The sequence below is a fragment of the Lonchura striata genome, chromosome 10 (genome assembly GCF_046129695.1).
Source record: "Lonchura striata isolate bLonStr1 chromosome 10, bLonStr1.mat, whole genome shotgun sequence".
In the NCBI taxonomy this organism is placed as follows: Eukaryota; Metazoa; Chordata; class Aves; order Passeriformes; family Estrildidae; genus Lonchura; species Lonchura striata.
In genome coordinates, this window is record NC_134612.1 from 18255277 (window position 1) to 18268234 (window position 12958).

Consider the following 12958-nt stretch of genomic DNA (forward strand, 5'->3'; position numbering starts at 1 on the left):
AGCACCTCCTGCCTCCCAGTCCCCGCGCCGGGCTCCCAGGCTGTGCCTGCCGAGAGGAGCCAAGGCTGCTCCCCCTGGGGAGGCTCTCCTTTCTCCTTTCCCCTTTCCCCCGGCCCTGTCTCCGTGCCGGGAGCGGCGCTGGCGCACCCCAGCCCCGCCGGGGATCCCGCCCGCCTGAGGAGCGAGCGCTTCGCGCTGAGCCCTTCTGGGCCCCGCCGCGGCCCGTAGGCGCCGCTGCCCCGGAAGCGGACGGGGCGCTGGGACATTCAAACGGAGCGGAGCGGCCTCGGCGGCGGTGAGCGGGGCGGGGGTCGGGACCGGGCAGGGCAGGGGGGACTGCGGAGCCCGGCGGCTCTCGGCCCCGGCCGGCCCGGCGGCAGTGCCGCCGCAGCCGGGCCCCGCCGGTCGCTGTCCCGTCCGGCGCTGCCGGCCCGGAGCGGCGGCGGGCCGGGGGCTGCTGCTGGTGCCGAGCGTGCGGGGGTCCTGTGCTGCTGGAGCGTCGGCTGGGGAGTGGGACACCCCGGGGGCGTGTGATGGAGGCGGTGGTGATGCCCAGGACCAGCCGGGTGACCGTATCGGGGGCGGCTTTCGTCCTGGGCCGGCTCAGCCGGTGTCCTCCCTCTGCGCGTCCCTCGTGGCATTTCACTCGTCCTCATCGCCGTGCCCGAGGAGGCAGGGCGGATATACCTGTGCCCACCTCTGCCTTCCCGCCGCTATCTTGGGGATATTTCAATTCCTGGTTGCCCGCAGAAGACTGATAATGAAACTGCAATGCACGGGGGCTTGTATCTTTTTCAGTGCTGCAGTTACTGACTGATAGCGTGGTTAAAGTAGTAGAAAATACAGGGAAGGCAAGCTGTGAATGTTTGTTCTTTACTGGTAAATAAGAATGACAAATTCCGGTTTCCTGGAACCAAACCATTATTTGGAGAGTAGTCTCACAGGCTTTTATAAATGTTATCTGTTTCTGTTGCATTGGCAACAGAAGAAGGTGACGTTAAAGCTCGTGTAGGCCTACCCGTGTGTGTTTTGTAATAGCTCGGTAGCAGGTCAGTCTATTAGAAGAGTTTAGCTATTGGCCAGCACCAATGGAAAATGTTAGGAACAAGAATCGCAAACCACATAAAGAATTTTTCCTGTTTGTTCAGGGATTTTTAATTTTTGCGTTGCATTGTGAAGCCTGCTCACATCCGTGCCCAATTACTGAAATAAATCCCGGTTTCTCCAAAAGGGCTGGAGCAGGCACACTGAGGAGGAGCTGGCTCTGCAGCCCTCGGTCCCTGCTGGGTAATGCCCCATTCCCAGGCAGGGTGGGCACGGAGGAGACTGCCTGGGTGTTTATCCTCTGTGCAACAACAGTGAAAGGGGGAAGAGGGCTGAGTAAGGGCAAAGAAAAATTCCAAGCTTAGTGGGAATAGGGAAGTGAATATAGATTTCACTTTTGCTGATCTCTGTAGTCTGTCCTACCAACATCCCTCTGCTTAGAGAAGGGAAGGGATAAGTATAACAGGCAGTATCCTATATTTAAACTTAGAGTCCAGAGCCCCATGGTTCTGGGATAGTAGAGATGACAGTGAGCTCTGAAATTCTTCATGTACCAGCTGGGGTGAAATTCAGCCATTCAGCTTTAACCTTGTCCTGAAGTGAAAAAGAGGCATGTTTATGAAAACACACAGAAGCCAGCAGTTGCACTGGGCTCCAGTATCAAGAAATTCTTATATTTTTCTTTGATTTTACATACAGCAAAAATCATTGCTATGTCCTGTCTATACCTGTAATTTACCTCAAAATAGCTGAGTGTAATTTAGTAGATTGTTTTGCTCCAAAATCTTAAAAGTTAAAGCACCTGAAAAAGGATTGAAAGATGCTTGATCTGCTTAAGTTTCATAGTCATGCAGCAAAGGTGGAGATGTGACACCATCTACAGAAACTGGTGCTGGATGGAGCTGCAGGCAGTGTGTCTCAGCCAGTAAGAATTAGGAACTCTTGCAAGATAATTATTATTTTACTTCTGTTGCACTGGAGGGAGTTCATGGCTAAAAAGAGAAGCTGAAATGGGTAGTCTTGGTGTTTGAAGGAACTGTCCTGGACAATGGAGAAGTGTCAGTCACTGTGGTAGGAAGGTGACAGGCAGTGTTTGCTTTTGGCAGCAACAGGGAAGAGCTTTAGTAAGGATGCAGTCATTTTTGAGGACTCTAGGCTGGACCTGACAAGATTTTGCTTCTGATAAACACAAAACTGATGCTTCTGGTCAGTCTGTCAGTTGCTGCTTTAATTTTCCTGGCTTTTTCAAAGGCAAGGAAGAGCAGATTAAAGGATCCTGTGTATTTGGGGTGGGACAAAATCCCCAAATGTGGTGTGTGGGCAGTTGCAGGTTATTGGCTGTGGTCACTCTTAGATTATGGACGGGGATTTGGTGCAGGGCAGATGTTGAGTACATTGTGAAACCCCTTCCCCACACTGGAGTGATTTACAAACCTTTTCTGCGAAAATTTTATACTTCTATGTCACTTGCTGTAATCAATTCTTTGATACTGTTTTCAGGAAAATAAACCTTTTTTCCTCTGTATCCATTTGTAACTCTCAGAAGTTTGGGCCTTTCACTGCACTATGGATCAGCTGGGGCATGTGAGAAGTGCAGCTTCTGCCCAAGGTGCCAAGGAGGGACTGAGCAAGGCAGCTGCCTCCCAGAAGAATGCCTACACCAGACTCGTGCAGAAGCACCACAGCGGCCGCTTCCAGTCCTACCTGAACCACATTGCACAGAAGATGCAGCTGGAAGAAGGTTTCTCCAATGACCCCAGCTTGGATCTGGACCTGCCTCTGAGGAGAGGCCTGGTGAAGGATAATCCAGTCAGAAATGGGATAAACATGCACAGCTATTCACCAGTCAGAACATCTCACCTGGAACAGCCCCTGCCTGGGTTTGAGAACGATAAACCCCAAAGTGCTCTGAACAGATATTCTCTTAAAAAAAATGCCATTGCTAGTCCAGAGGGAGACTTGGAGTTGGAGGAAGACTATTATGTATATCAGTGTGGAGCTGCATCTGGCCTGTTAAATGTGAGTGACAGCCTTGGTGGGAGAGCATCAAACAGCCTGAGACACCGAGGGGCTCTGCAGAAATCTTCTGGTTCTGATGAGAGGGAGGAGGAGGACACATGGAGGAAGAAACATAAGAAACGAGGCAGATATCCTGCCAACATTGATACAGCAGCTGGACACTTGTTGACTGAACAGTTTGGTGAGGATGTGCTGGCAATGAATGCCAGAAAAAACAGTCACTTGTCTCCAGGTCAAGCCCAAGGTGAGTTCACTCTGATGAATTGTTTGGTCCATTTGCTACAATTACTGTGGAATTGAATGCAATGTGTTAGTCATGAATGAGTTAACAGGAGCCAGTCCTGCTCTGTCCAAGTTAGTCAGCCCTTGGTTACCTGTGGGTGGCTTTGTCCTGGTTTACAAGTAAGCCGTGTGGCATGTGCAAATGCCTTCATGTGGAGCCAACTCAGTGCTGGCAGGACCTAATTCCCTGGCCTAAACTCTGTGACTGTGGCTGTGCTGCTTCCAGGATCAGCTCAGGTCTAGAAGAGCCCAATTTCTGTGGTGTAGAGTCCAAACTAATAAGACCTGTGGATCTGAGCTGACTCAGGGCTCAGTCATGCTCTTCTTTGCATTGCTTCTCTGAGTCTGGAGTGCTGGTTTGCTTTTGGTCCAGGTAAATCCAATACTCAGGGGCTGTCTGTGTAATAGCCAATTCCTGATAGAGAGTGTTGACTCCAGGAAATTTTGCTGTTAGTAACAAAGAGACCACATTTTGCAGTACTAAAGTGAATGTGCCTCTTAAATGTGATGTTCAAGGCAAAAAGCCTACTTAGGGACATAAGTAAATTTTTTACTAAAAGAACTCCAGAATACAGCATGAACAAGGAACCAAAACCAGACACTTTAAATTTAATTTTTCAGTGTAATGGCTTAAAACTGTCTCTAAATGTTATTTATGCTGAAATACTTCAATAGCATGATCTTATGCACTACTACTGAAGGAACTCATAATTATCACCATGTTAAATTCTCTGTAACAAGTACAAAAGAGGTGGATTTCTCAGCTGGGTAAGATCAGCCTGAGGCCTATCACAACTCTTAAATTGAAAATTAAATAACTGTTTAGCTAAATCAGCCTTAAAAACTAAGCCCTAAGACTCAAGAAGGGCAAGTAATATGCTTTTTTCTGGGTTATTTTTGAGATTGTGGCGATACATAATGTGCTAAAGTTGGTAAACTTCCATGGGTGCTTGCATGACTGATCACAGCTAGACATTTAATGCAGATTATGGTAAAATTTGTTGATGAGCTTGGTTTTTAGGAGGACTTTTTTTTACCTGGTTCATTGTAACATTTTTGTTGTGCTAGCCTGTCATAATAGACTTCACTTCCTTCAGCTTTTGAAGCATGGGAAGAGCAGATGACAGATGAAGAATCTCAAAGGCATAGAGTTTAAATCCAGGAAATTTACAGGTGCCTACATAGATAAAATAAAAATAGCCTGGCTTTCAAAAGCAAACATCCCCAGTGGCCTCTTGCTCTGGTTAGAAGTGGGGTTGCACAACCCCTTTAAAAACTGGTTGTTTGTTTAGTGTAAACACTTAAAGCAGAAAATGTTGACCCTTGTGTTTGACTTCCCAGGTGGAAAACTCACACTGTTGGAAAGATTATTGGAAAGTTATTTGCTCAGCGGTGACACCTTTCCTCTTCTTCCCCCTGCATGCCTCCCTGGCCACCCTCCTGTGTAGCTGCACTGGTTGCCCTCCAGAAAGCTTGCAGGGATGTGAAAACAGTTTCTTGGGGAGGAAAGAAGTAGGAAAAAATAAATATGTCACTTGTTTCCGAGAAATGTCTTTTCTGCTGTTCTCTCTGAGTGTATTTTAGGACTCGTGTTTAAGTGAAGTGAAGATTTTGCAGTAGGCAAGTGCTTATGTATAAGAACTCACACATCACAGTATCAGATTAATATTTTCTCACTTCAAAGCTTGTATTTCTCTCTTGATGCTGAAATAAGTCATATTATTTTGCATATGCAGGTGTCTGGTTTGATCAGTTTAAATCAAGGCTTGTGAAGCTGTGATGGCAAGAATTGCTTCTGCCATAAGAGCGAGGCGTATCATCTTTTCAGGAGTGACAGTTCCTCACAAATTAGCTCTCTTCAGACTGTTGTAGGCTTTCCAAAAGGCTCTTTGAGCTAATCTCAAAGGCAAGCATCTCTCTTTATACCATTTCATTTCATTGTCCTCTTCTTAACAGCTCTTCAGCTCAGACTTAGCCATGGTTTGCAATGACCCTAAAACTGACAGAACTAATAGTGAAGGCAGATATAGTGATCAGTGAAAACCCTTTGAGTGCCTTGGGGCAGGCTGTAGGCAGCAAGGGACTGGTCCCTGTTAATGTCCTTTCAGTGGCAGAGTGATTGCTCTGGCCTTAGAGGAAAGCAGAGGGGTTTATGGACCCCTAAGCAGGTATCTCTGAGCCGTGGACTCAGTTCTGCTGATGTTCCTATCTGGAGTTCCATATAGAAACTGCTTTTTTTAACTATTGGAGGCTTTGAGTTGAGAGAGCTGAGTGTGAAGAGAACTTCGTTGTCCCTTGTGTGAAACATGACATAGTCATGAGACTGCAGGTTGGGCTCCCTCTATGGCATCAGCACTCTTGGATTTGGGAAAGCAAAGCTGCAGAAAGAGGAATCCCACAGTTGCTCCCTTCTGTGCAGTTTTAACCTTTGCAAAGAGAATCACTGTAACACCTCCTGCTCTCAGGTTTCTTCCCAAACAAATCCCAGTAAACCAGAAAATCCTAAAATGTCACTTTAAATTGTGGTGCTTAGAGTTTTTGATCTAATACAATTTTCCTCCTGGCATTTTCCCTTAAATCTCCAATGCACTAGATTCTTTGGGTGCTAAAATTTGGTTTAAACTTCCTTAACAGAAAATTATCAAGTCCCTTGGGTTGTTTTCTGGCTTTGATCAAAGGCTTTTAGGGTTTTCTATTTCAATCCATAGTTAGAAAACAAAATCTTCTTTCAGACTGACTGAAATTGTCATAAAAGGGCTTAAAACTTTTTCTTGAGGACAGCAGTTCTGACTCTTTCTGCAGCATCTGTCTGTCACATGCTAGGAGTTGAGATTTGCATGGCTGCTATGTGGAACTTCAATATTTGTGATGCTTTGCTTTGTCAATAAGTAGTTTAGAAGAAGTGCTGTGTTTTATTTGGAGCAGCAAGATTTCAGTTGCATTTTGAGGACATGCACTTGCTAGCCTGTTTTTTGAGGGAGAATTGCTCTTTGATAGTACATTCCCAGGTCTGGTGGAAAGCCTAGAAATCAGACATCTTCATGAAAGGACTGTCCTCCAAACGTGGGATACCATCTCCCAGCCATGCTTGATTTCAGAGGATCTTGGTGGCTGGAGTACCTGGGAATGAGGTGGCTTTGTGGATGTTGAAACTTGGGAGGAGCAGGATGCTGGTCAAGGCTGATTGCTCTGAAATAGGTTCAGATTTTGCAGGGCTGAATATACTGTCTCAGTGTGTATCTGCAGACAGCTTCCTTGGGGAGAACACTGTTAGCTTCCCTAGGTATCCTCCTGAGGCTCCTCTCACTAAAAAGTTCTTATGTTTATGATGTTATGAAGGTATTTTGCCCATCTTGACCCATGTTAGGGTCAACATGCCCCCTTAGTAGAAGCAGACAATTCCTGGGTAACAACATGGCAGATCTGAAACAGCAGAAGATATCCACAGCCCTTTCTGATTTATCATCTGTCTGACACTTGGCATTTATTTGCCCAGCCTGTGGTACTTAACCAACTTGGGCAGCTTCCATGGAGGAGTGGTGCTGGCAAGTAGGCTGGTGTTTAGCATTAGAGCTTTAAAAACAATTGTTGCTGTTGGATGGTGGTGTTGTGCTTGTGGCTGCAATCCTGACATTTAAAAGGTTCAGGATGGGCAAAGGAAATATCCTGGATTGGTTTTCCTGTGTGTTTGATGGGCACAGCTGCTCAAGAAATATCAGCCTTAATAAGATGGCGAAATCTCAGGTATTTTGTCTTCTCATGGTACTTCAGTATAATTGTGTGTTTGCCTTTGTTTCTCTGGGGGGACGTTGGAGCAAGAACCACAGCTTCTGCTTCTACTTTCTCTAAGGCTAATTTTGGATAATGATACTTTTTAGTGGCTGAGTCTTCTAATTCTTGTGTGGTGGAATTCGGTTCTCAAGAATGCTGTTATCTCCCTATCTGGCACCAGTAAGCATGAGCCAGCAATCTACTAAAGGCTATGGAATCAGCTCAGTAAATGGAGAATGCTGGTTGCTGTGGAAATCTTTAAAATGTAACTAATCTTGCCAGGTTCAATGTAATGTTCCTTAGATGACGTTAATCATAGAAATAAGATATGGGAGAGAAGGGAAAACTGGATTTACTGTATGGCCCCATCTGAGAAATGAAAAATATGAAAAATAAATGAAGAATAGAATGCTCCTTTCTCTAATGGTTTATCAACGTCATCACAAACATAAATTTCTCTTGTTTTTGATAGAAAAAATGTTGCATTCCTGAATCTTGTGCAACCAGTGTTTTTGGCAAACATCAGCTATAGGATGTGAGTTAATATCTGATGTATCCTCTCTTGGGGAGATGAGATCTTGCCCTTGCAGGGACTGTAGTTTTTATATGTGCTTTAATAACTGTCTTCTGTGCCCTTTACTAGAGCCCTATGCACACCATGCTGCAGCAGGAGCCTTGCATTTGGCAGCAAAGCTCTCACTTCTGTGAATGAAGAAGCTTCCTTCACCTACTAGTGCTTAGGTGAAAAGGCTCCTCAGTGGAAATACTTGTTGCTGTTAATCTGCTGGTTTTTTGAACTATTTTTTTTCTTCTCACTAGCCCCCATTATGTAGTGCAGGTAACTATGCCTGTCAGTGTGGTGTTGGTCCTAGGAAAATGGTAGGCTCATAGAAAAATTGAATTGATTTTTAATTAATTTTAAATCTTTTCGTTCATGTGACTTGTCATCAGTTTATTTAACAAATATTCTGTTGAGCTCTTCAGTGTCAGTTTCTTATGAGATCAGGGTTTTGATGCCAAAGGTGTGAATATAGATGTTAGTGTGTGAACTTATTTAAATCATAGTGCAAGTGCAATGATTTAAAACCTGTTTAACCAAACTAATCAAATGCAGCAATACATTTAGAGTTGTTACCAACAGGTGTGTCTGGTTCTTGCAGTGTCATGTCCTGACCCCGTGCTGTTTAATATGTCTGTCAGTCATCAGGAAGAAAATATATAAGTAGGATTGAAAAGGGTTTTTGTGATGACTTATGGAGTATTGAATAATGGGGGTAGTTACTGCAGCCATCTGGATCACTTGGTGGACTGGGAGCAGGCAAAACAAAATCCATTTATTGGATTGCCGGCATAGAGCCATGATAGCAGTGTGAGGAACCCAGTGTGGGAAGCAACAGCTTGGAAAAAAGTTTTTAGCTCTTGATGGATTAATCAGCTGAACATCCTCCTCCTGTGAAATGTGGCCAAAAGGGTAATGTATGAGCATGGGAATTGGAAGATGGAGCATGGACTCTGTGTGTCTTTGGCACGGCAGCAGCAGCTTCTGGAGTGTTGTCTCCTGTGGTGATGCCCTCAGTTTGAGGCGGATGGTGATGAATTGATGAATACTCAGAGACAGCCATAGGGAAGATGGAAATGCTGGGATTGTGAATGATTGGAGGAACCCTGCTTTAGCTGTCACAGAGATGCTTGGGGGAGGGGAGTTTTCAGTAAATTGCCTACATGGGGAACAGATGTTCAATAATAGGCTACTCAGTTGAGCAGATTATGATATAATGCATTTGAGGCTAAACAAATCCAGGCTTGAAATACAGCACAATTTAGCAGTGAGGGTGAATGACCATTGGAACAGTTTTACCAAGGCTTGTCATACATGGGCTGTCACCAGCACATTTAGAAGCCCTGATAACAATTTCCACCCCTGAAAAATGCTGTCATTCAAACAGGAATTAATTTGTAAAAGCCCTTTGTCTTCTGCTGTCCATGAGGTCAGTCAGCCCATGCACCTCGGTCAGGTCTAGCCTGTTACTCAGGTAATGTCCAAGTGTCTCCTTCACCATGGATATCCAGGTAGGTTGGCCAGGTTCTTTGCAGCTGAATTCAGTGGCTCTTGTGGTTCCTCTCTAGCCTGTGGCTGCTGTGGACTTTCTCTGCTGCCTTCCTCTCCAGCTCTGCTCCTACCTCTCCTGTCCCAAAAGCTGTTGCCCATCTTTTGCCCTCCCACCCCAATCCCCTGCTCACCAGCACCATGAAATGCTGTGAGCTGCACGTCCCAAACTCCCTCTTGTGGGGAAAGCCAAGCTACAGAGAATTGAGACTTGGCTGGGGCAGGGTGGAAAACAAAATGTTGTGATCTATTGCATAAAATAATGTCTTTTGTGACAAAAATAAAAATTTCCAGAGTGCTGAAGGAAAATGTCAACACTAGCAGCTGCAGCCCACAAATGTATGTATGGGGCATGTCCTGCCTTGGAGAATATTCCAGGCTCTCTGCAAATAAAAGCCAGTGGCCAAAATGTGGTTTTGTTCAGTTTGTATGTTTTTAGGCATTTTCCCCCACACTGCTAGGGATTGTGATTTATGTACTTATTGCACTGAGTGGATAGTATGGGGAACAGTTCATCAGCAGAAGAACACATTCAGCAGCACCTTGGGTTACCTCAGGATATGTAGGAATCTGAAGGCAGTTCTTTGATTTCTTCAGCTGTTAATATCTTCTAGTATGTTAGCACCTCCTGTCAGGTATTTTGCTTTTCAAAGCCTCTTAGCTTCTTCTGATCTTTGAGCAACTTGCTTCTCTCAAACTACTGAAGCCCAGAAAAATCAAAGTCAGAACTTCCAGAATATTGTGTTTTTAAAGTGTTTTCCTTGAAGTCGCCTTTTCACAGTGTAGTTGCTGGATAAAACAAAGAGCAAAAGGCATTGTGGAATATGTTTAGGGAAGATGGAAGGATGAGGGGGAGTGGAAGCAGCCCTGACCCACATCCCAAGGCAGGAGTGGAAGCTTGGAGGAGTGCAGTCATCAGGCGGAGTAGGTAGTGAGGAGGTCAGGAGCAGGGTGGAGCAGGTTCACAGAGAGTCCTGAAAACCAAAAGAGATGTACCCCCTCCCTGACAACATCACTGCGCTGCTGCACGCAGCTGGAGCACAGTAACTATTTTGATAAACTTTTAGTCTATTGCTACTAAATGAATTTCGTCACCAGCCCTTCGTTCAGAGCCTGGAATTGTATCCTTGGCTCCTACACTCCTGTAGTACTCCTACAACACAAACCCTGCTGAGGAATTGAATAAAACTGCAATTACTGTCACAGTTACTGAAGTCAAAAGCCTGCAAGCATGAGGATGCTTGGAAGTGTTTTGGAAGTGGAAGCATGGTGTTGTGAGCACATGACCTTGGCAATCAGGAGCAGTTTCCACAGCATTGTTTTCAGCAGCAGAAAGAATCCATTGTGCATTTTTCATTTCAGTTTTTCAAAGCCTGGGCCCCTTCTGAAAGCCAAAGTCAGCAAGAACATTTTCCCTAGTTCCATATTGAAATTTGGGGACATGCAGCACAAGAGTTTTTAATAAGTATGTGCAGCTTAAAGCAAAAGAGCAGTGGCAGCATGTGCCTTCCACCATATGTCTGCTTCCCACCTCATTTTCATGAGTCTGGAAATGAGCATCTGTCTCTACTCCTTACTTTCCTTAATATCCATTGACATGCCACTCTTTTCCTACGTTTACTCCTAAGTCGGAGTGTTTCTTCCTCATTCTAAGAATGTTGTATGTCTGAATCTTTCATAATCAGCTGCAGTGGCACAGTCACTTCTAAAGGCAGCTCATGTCCCTAAGAATCCCTTCACAAATCATGACAGTCTGTGTTTCCCCACCTGGAGTCACTGGCTGGGGGATAGGCTGCCTGTCTGTGGCCAACTTGTTCCCCATGTGGTAAGGATTCCCTTTGTTATTTTTTTTGTTGGACATTCAACTCTTCTGTGCAGATTTTGGCAGACTTTCTGCCAAAGCTGTTTGGAGAATCACCTTCTTCAAAAAGGCAAGGTGAGAGAGTTCTTTTGGTTTGTTCCTGGATGGCTGCACCCATGGCTTACAGACTGCTGGTGCACAAACACAGCCATACCCAAAGACAACCTGCTGGCTGGCTCAGGCAGAGCTGTGTTATGTTGTAGAGAGTTGCTGGTAACCAGTTGGGCTTTTCCAGTCCTTTGAATTACTGCTGAACTCTTTTTAGAGCTGTGTGGACAGGCTTTCACTTAACACTATGTCTTCTCATTTTATTTTGATTTGTCTTCACAGTGGAAAGTTACATTTAGATTTATGCTGTGGCTGGACCCTGGTGGCCTATCATAATGGGTCAATGATGAGGCTGGGGGGCCTGGGAGCTGCTTCTGACAGCTGGATTTCAAGACAGCATCCACTCAGTTCAGGACATTTGCATAGAATTTGCATTTTGGCTGAGCCAGTGCATGTAAATGTAGGTTTGCATTGTCTCTCTTCTTTGAATCACTGTTTAATTAACTTTAAACTTAATTATGCAATCTGCCATCTGCCTAAATCCCTACAGTGCTTTTATATTACCATTCTTTTCCAGTTCCACCAAGATATTCCCTTTCCTGGAAGTTTTCCCTCTTTTTCAATTATTAAGATTGTTCTCTTCCTTGGCTACTTTTGAGGAGGACTCATAGCAATGTTGTAGGAACTCTTAGCTTTAATCATGATCAATCTGCAGCTGATCATGGTCTGGCTTGGACCAAGCAGAGGAATGTGCTGCAGAACCTCCAGTTTAAGATTCTTTGAATTTACATTTCATGAGAGAAGAAGGATCTTCTTTTAGTTGCTTGTGATAAGAAGAACACACTCTCAGATTTTCTCTTAGACTCCAGATTGAGCATCTGAAATATTGCCTACCATGTTTATCTCCTGCAGGTCTCTGTTGCCATGAAACATCACTGAACTGATAACATATCACCAAGTCTTGCCTTTCCACTCCTACATCCCTAATGAATTCTTTCCCATGACATCTTCATTTGTCTCTATTGCTTTGTCTTTAATCTTGAGCCATCTACTTTATTTAAGCTTTTGGCTTCAAGATACTGTAAAATGCATGGAGGTGGTTCTGTTCCAAGGCTGTCTAAGAACTCTGAACTCTTTTACTTCATGTTCAGAGAAATATGGAAGCGTGACTATTCCTAACATAGGTTGAAGCAGAGCTGTGCTTTCTGTGAGCGTGGTGGATGGAGTTTGGTCCTGTATGTGTATTACTGGGGCTCGAGCACAGAGATTGATTCCAAGGAGTGTCTTTTTAATTGCTGCTACAGAACTTCTTCCCTGAACAACTATACCAACAGCTGTCTTTGTGTTTTTCCTTGTAAAATTAAATAAAAAACAAAAAAGGATTTGGCTGTTACCATTACTGGGGCTTTTAATCTCTTAAATCCACAAAATATTTTGCAAAACATAAATAGCTTATTACTTCTGGCCTGCCTGTGTCCAGTGTTTTTGTTGACATAACTCACATTTGAGATCACTTCAGTGGTGTTTGTTGATTTTGCCTGTTGTTTTTGCTTGTGTGTGGTAATTTAATCCCAGATATTGTAGTAGTCATGTGAGTGCTTGGAGATTTTTGACTTCGTCACTTCTATAATATGGCATCTACTGGATGTTACTGCTGCATTAGAAATTCAAAATAATCTAACACATTTTGGCTTTTTAAAATTTGAGAGGGAATTATTCTGGAGGCTTCTTTGAGCTGCAGAAAATATCAAATACCTTTGAAATTGCCTGCTTAAGTATACGAAAGTGGCAGACACAGGGATCCTAGTAAAACCACCCTGATGTTA

The 12958-nt window shown here is 44.4% G+C and overlaps 1 protein-coding gene across 1 annotated transcript in view; it reads left to right on the top strand.

Annotated features, from left to right (window-relative positions):
* Nucleotides 1–233: 233 nt before the first annotated feature.
* The window catches only part of DIS3L2 (DIS3 like 3'-5' exoribonuclease 2), a 179267-nt gene continuing 166542 nt past the window's right edge, over nucleotides 234–12958 (top strand). Inside the window, exons 1-2 of the mRNA XM_021544264.2 lie at nucleotides 234–295; nucleotides 2588–3307. Of these exons, the coding sequence (XP_021399939.2) occupies nucleotides 2611–3307 (697 nt within the window). The 5' untranslated portion in view covers nucleotides 234–295; nucleotides 2588–2610. The remainder of the gene's footprint in view (nucleotides 296–2587; nucleotides 3308–12958) is intronic.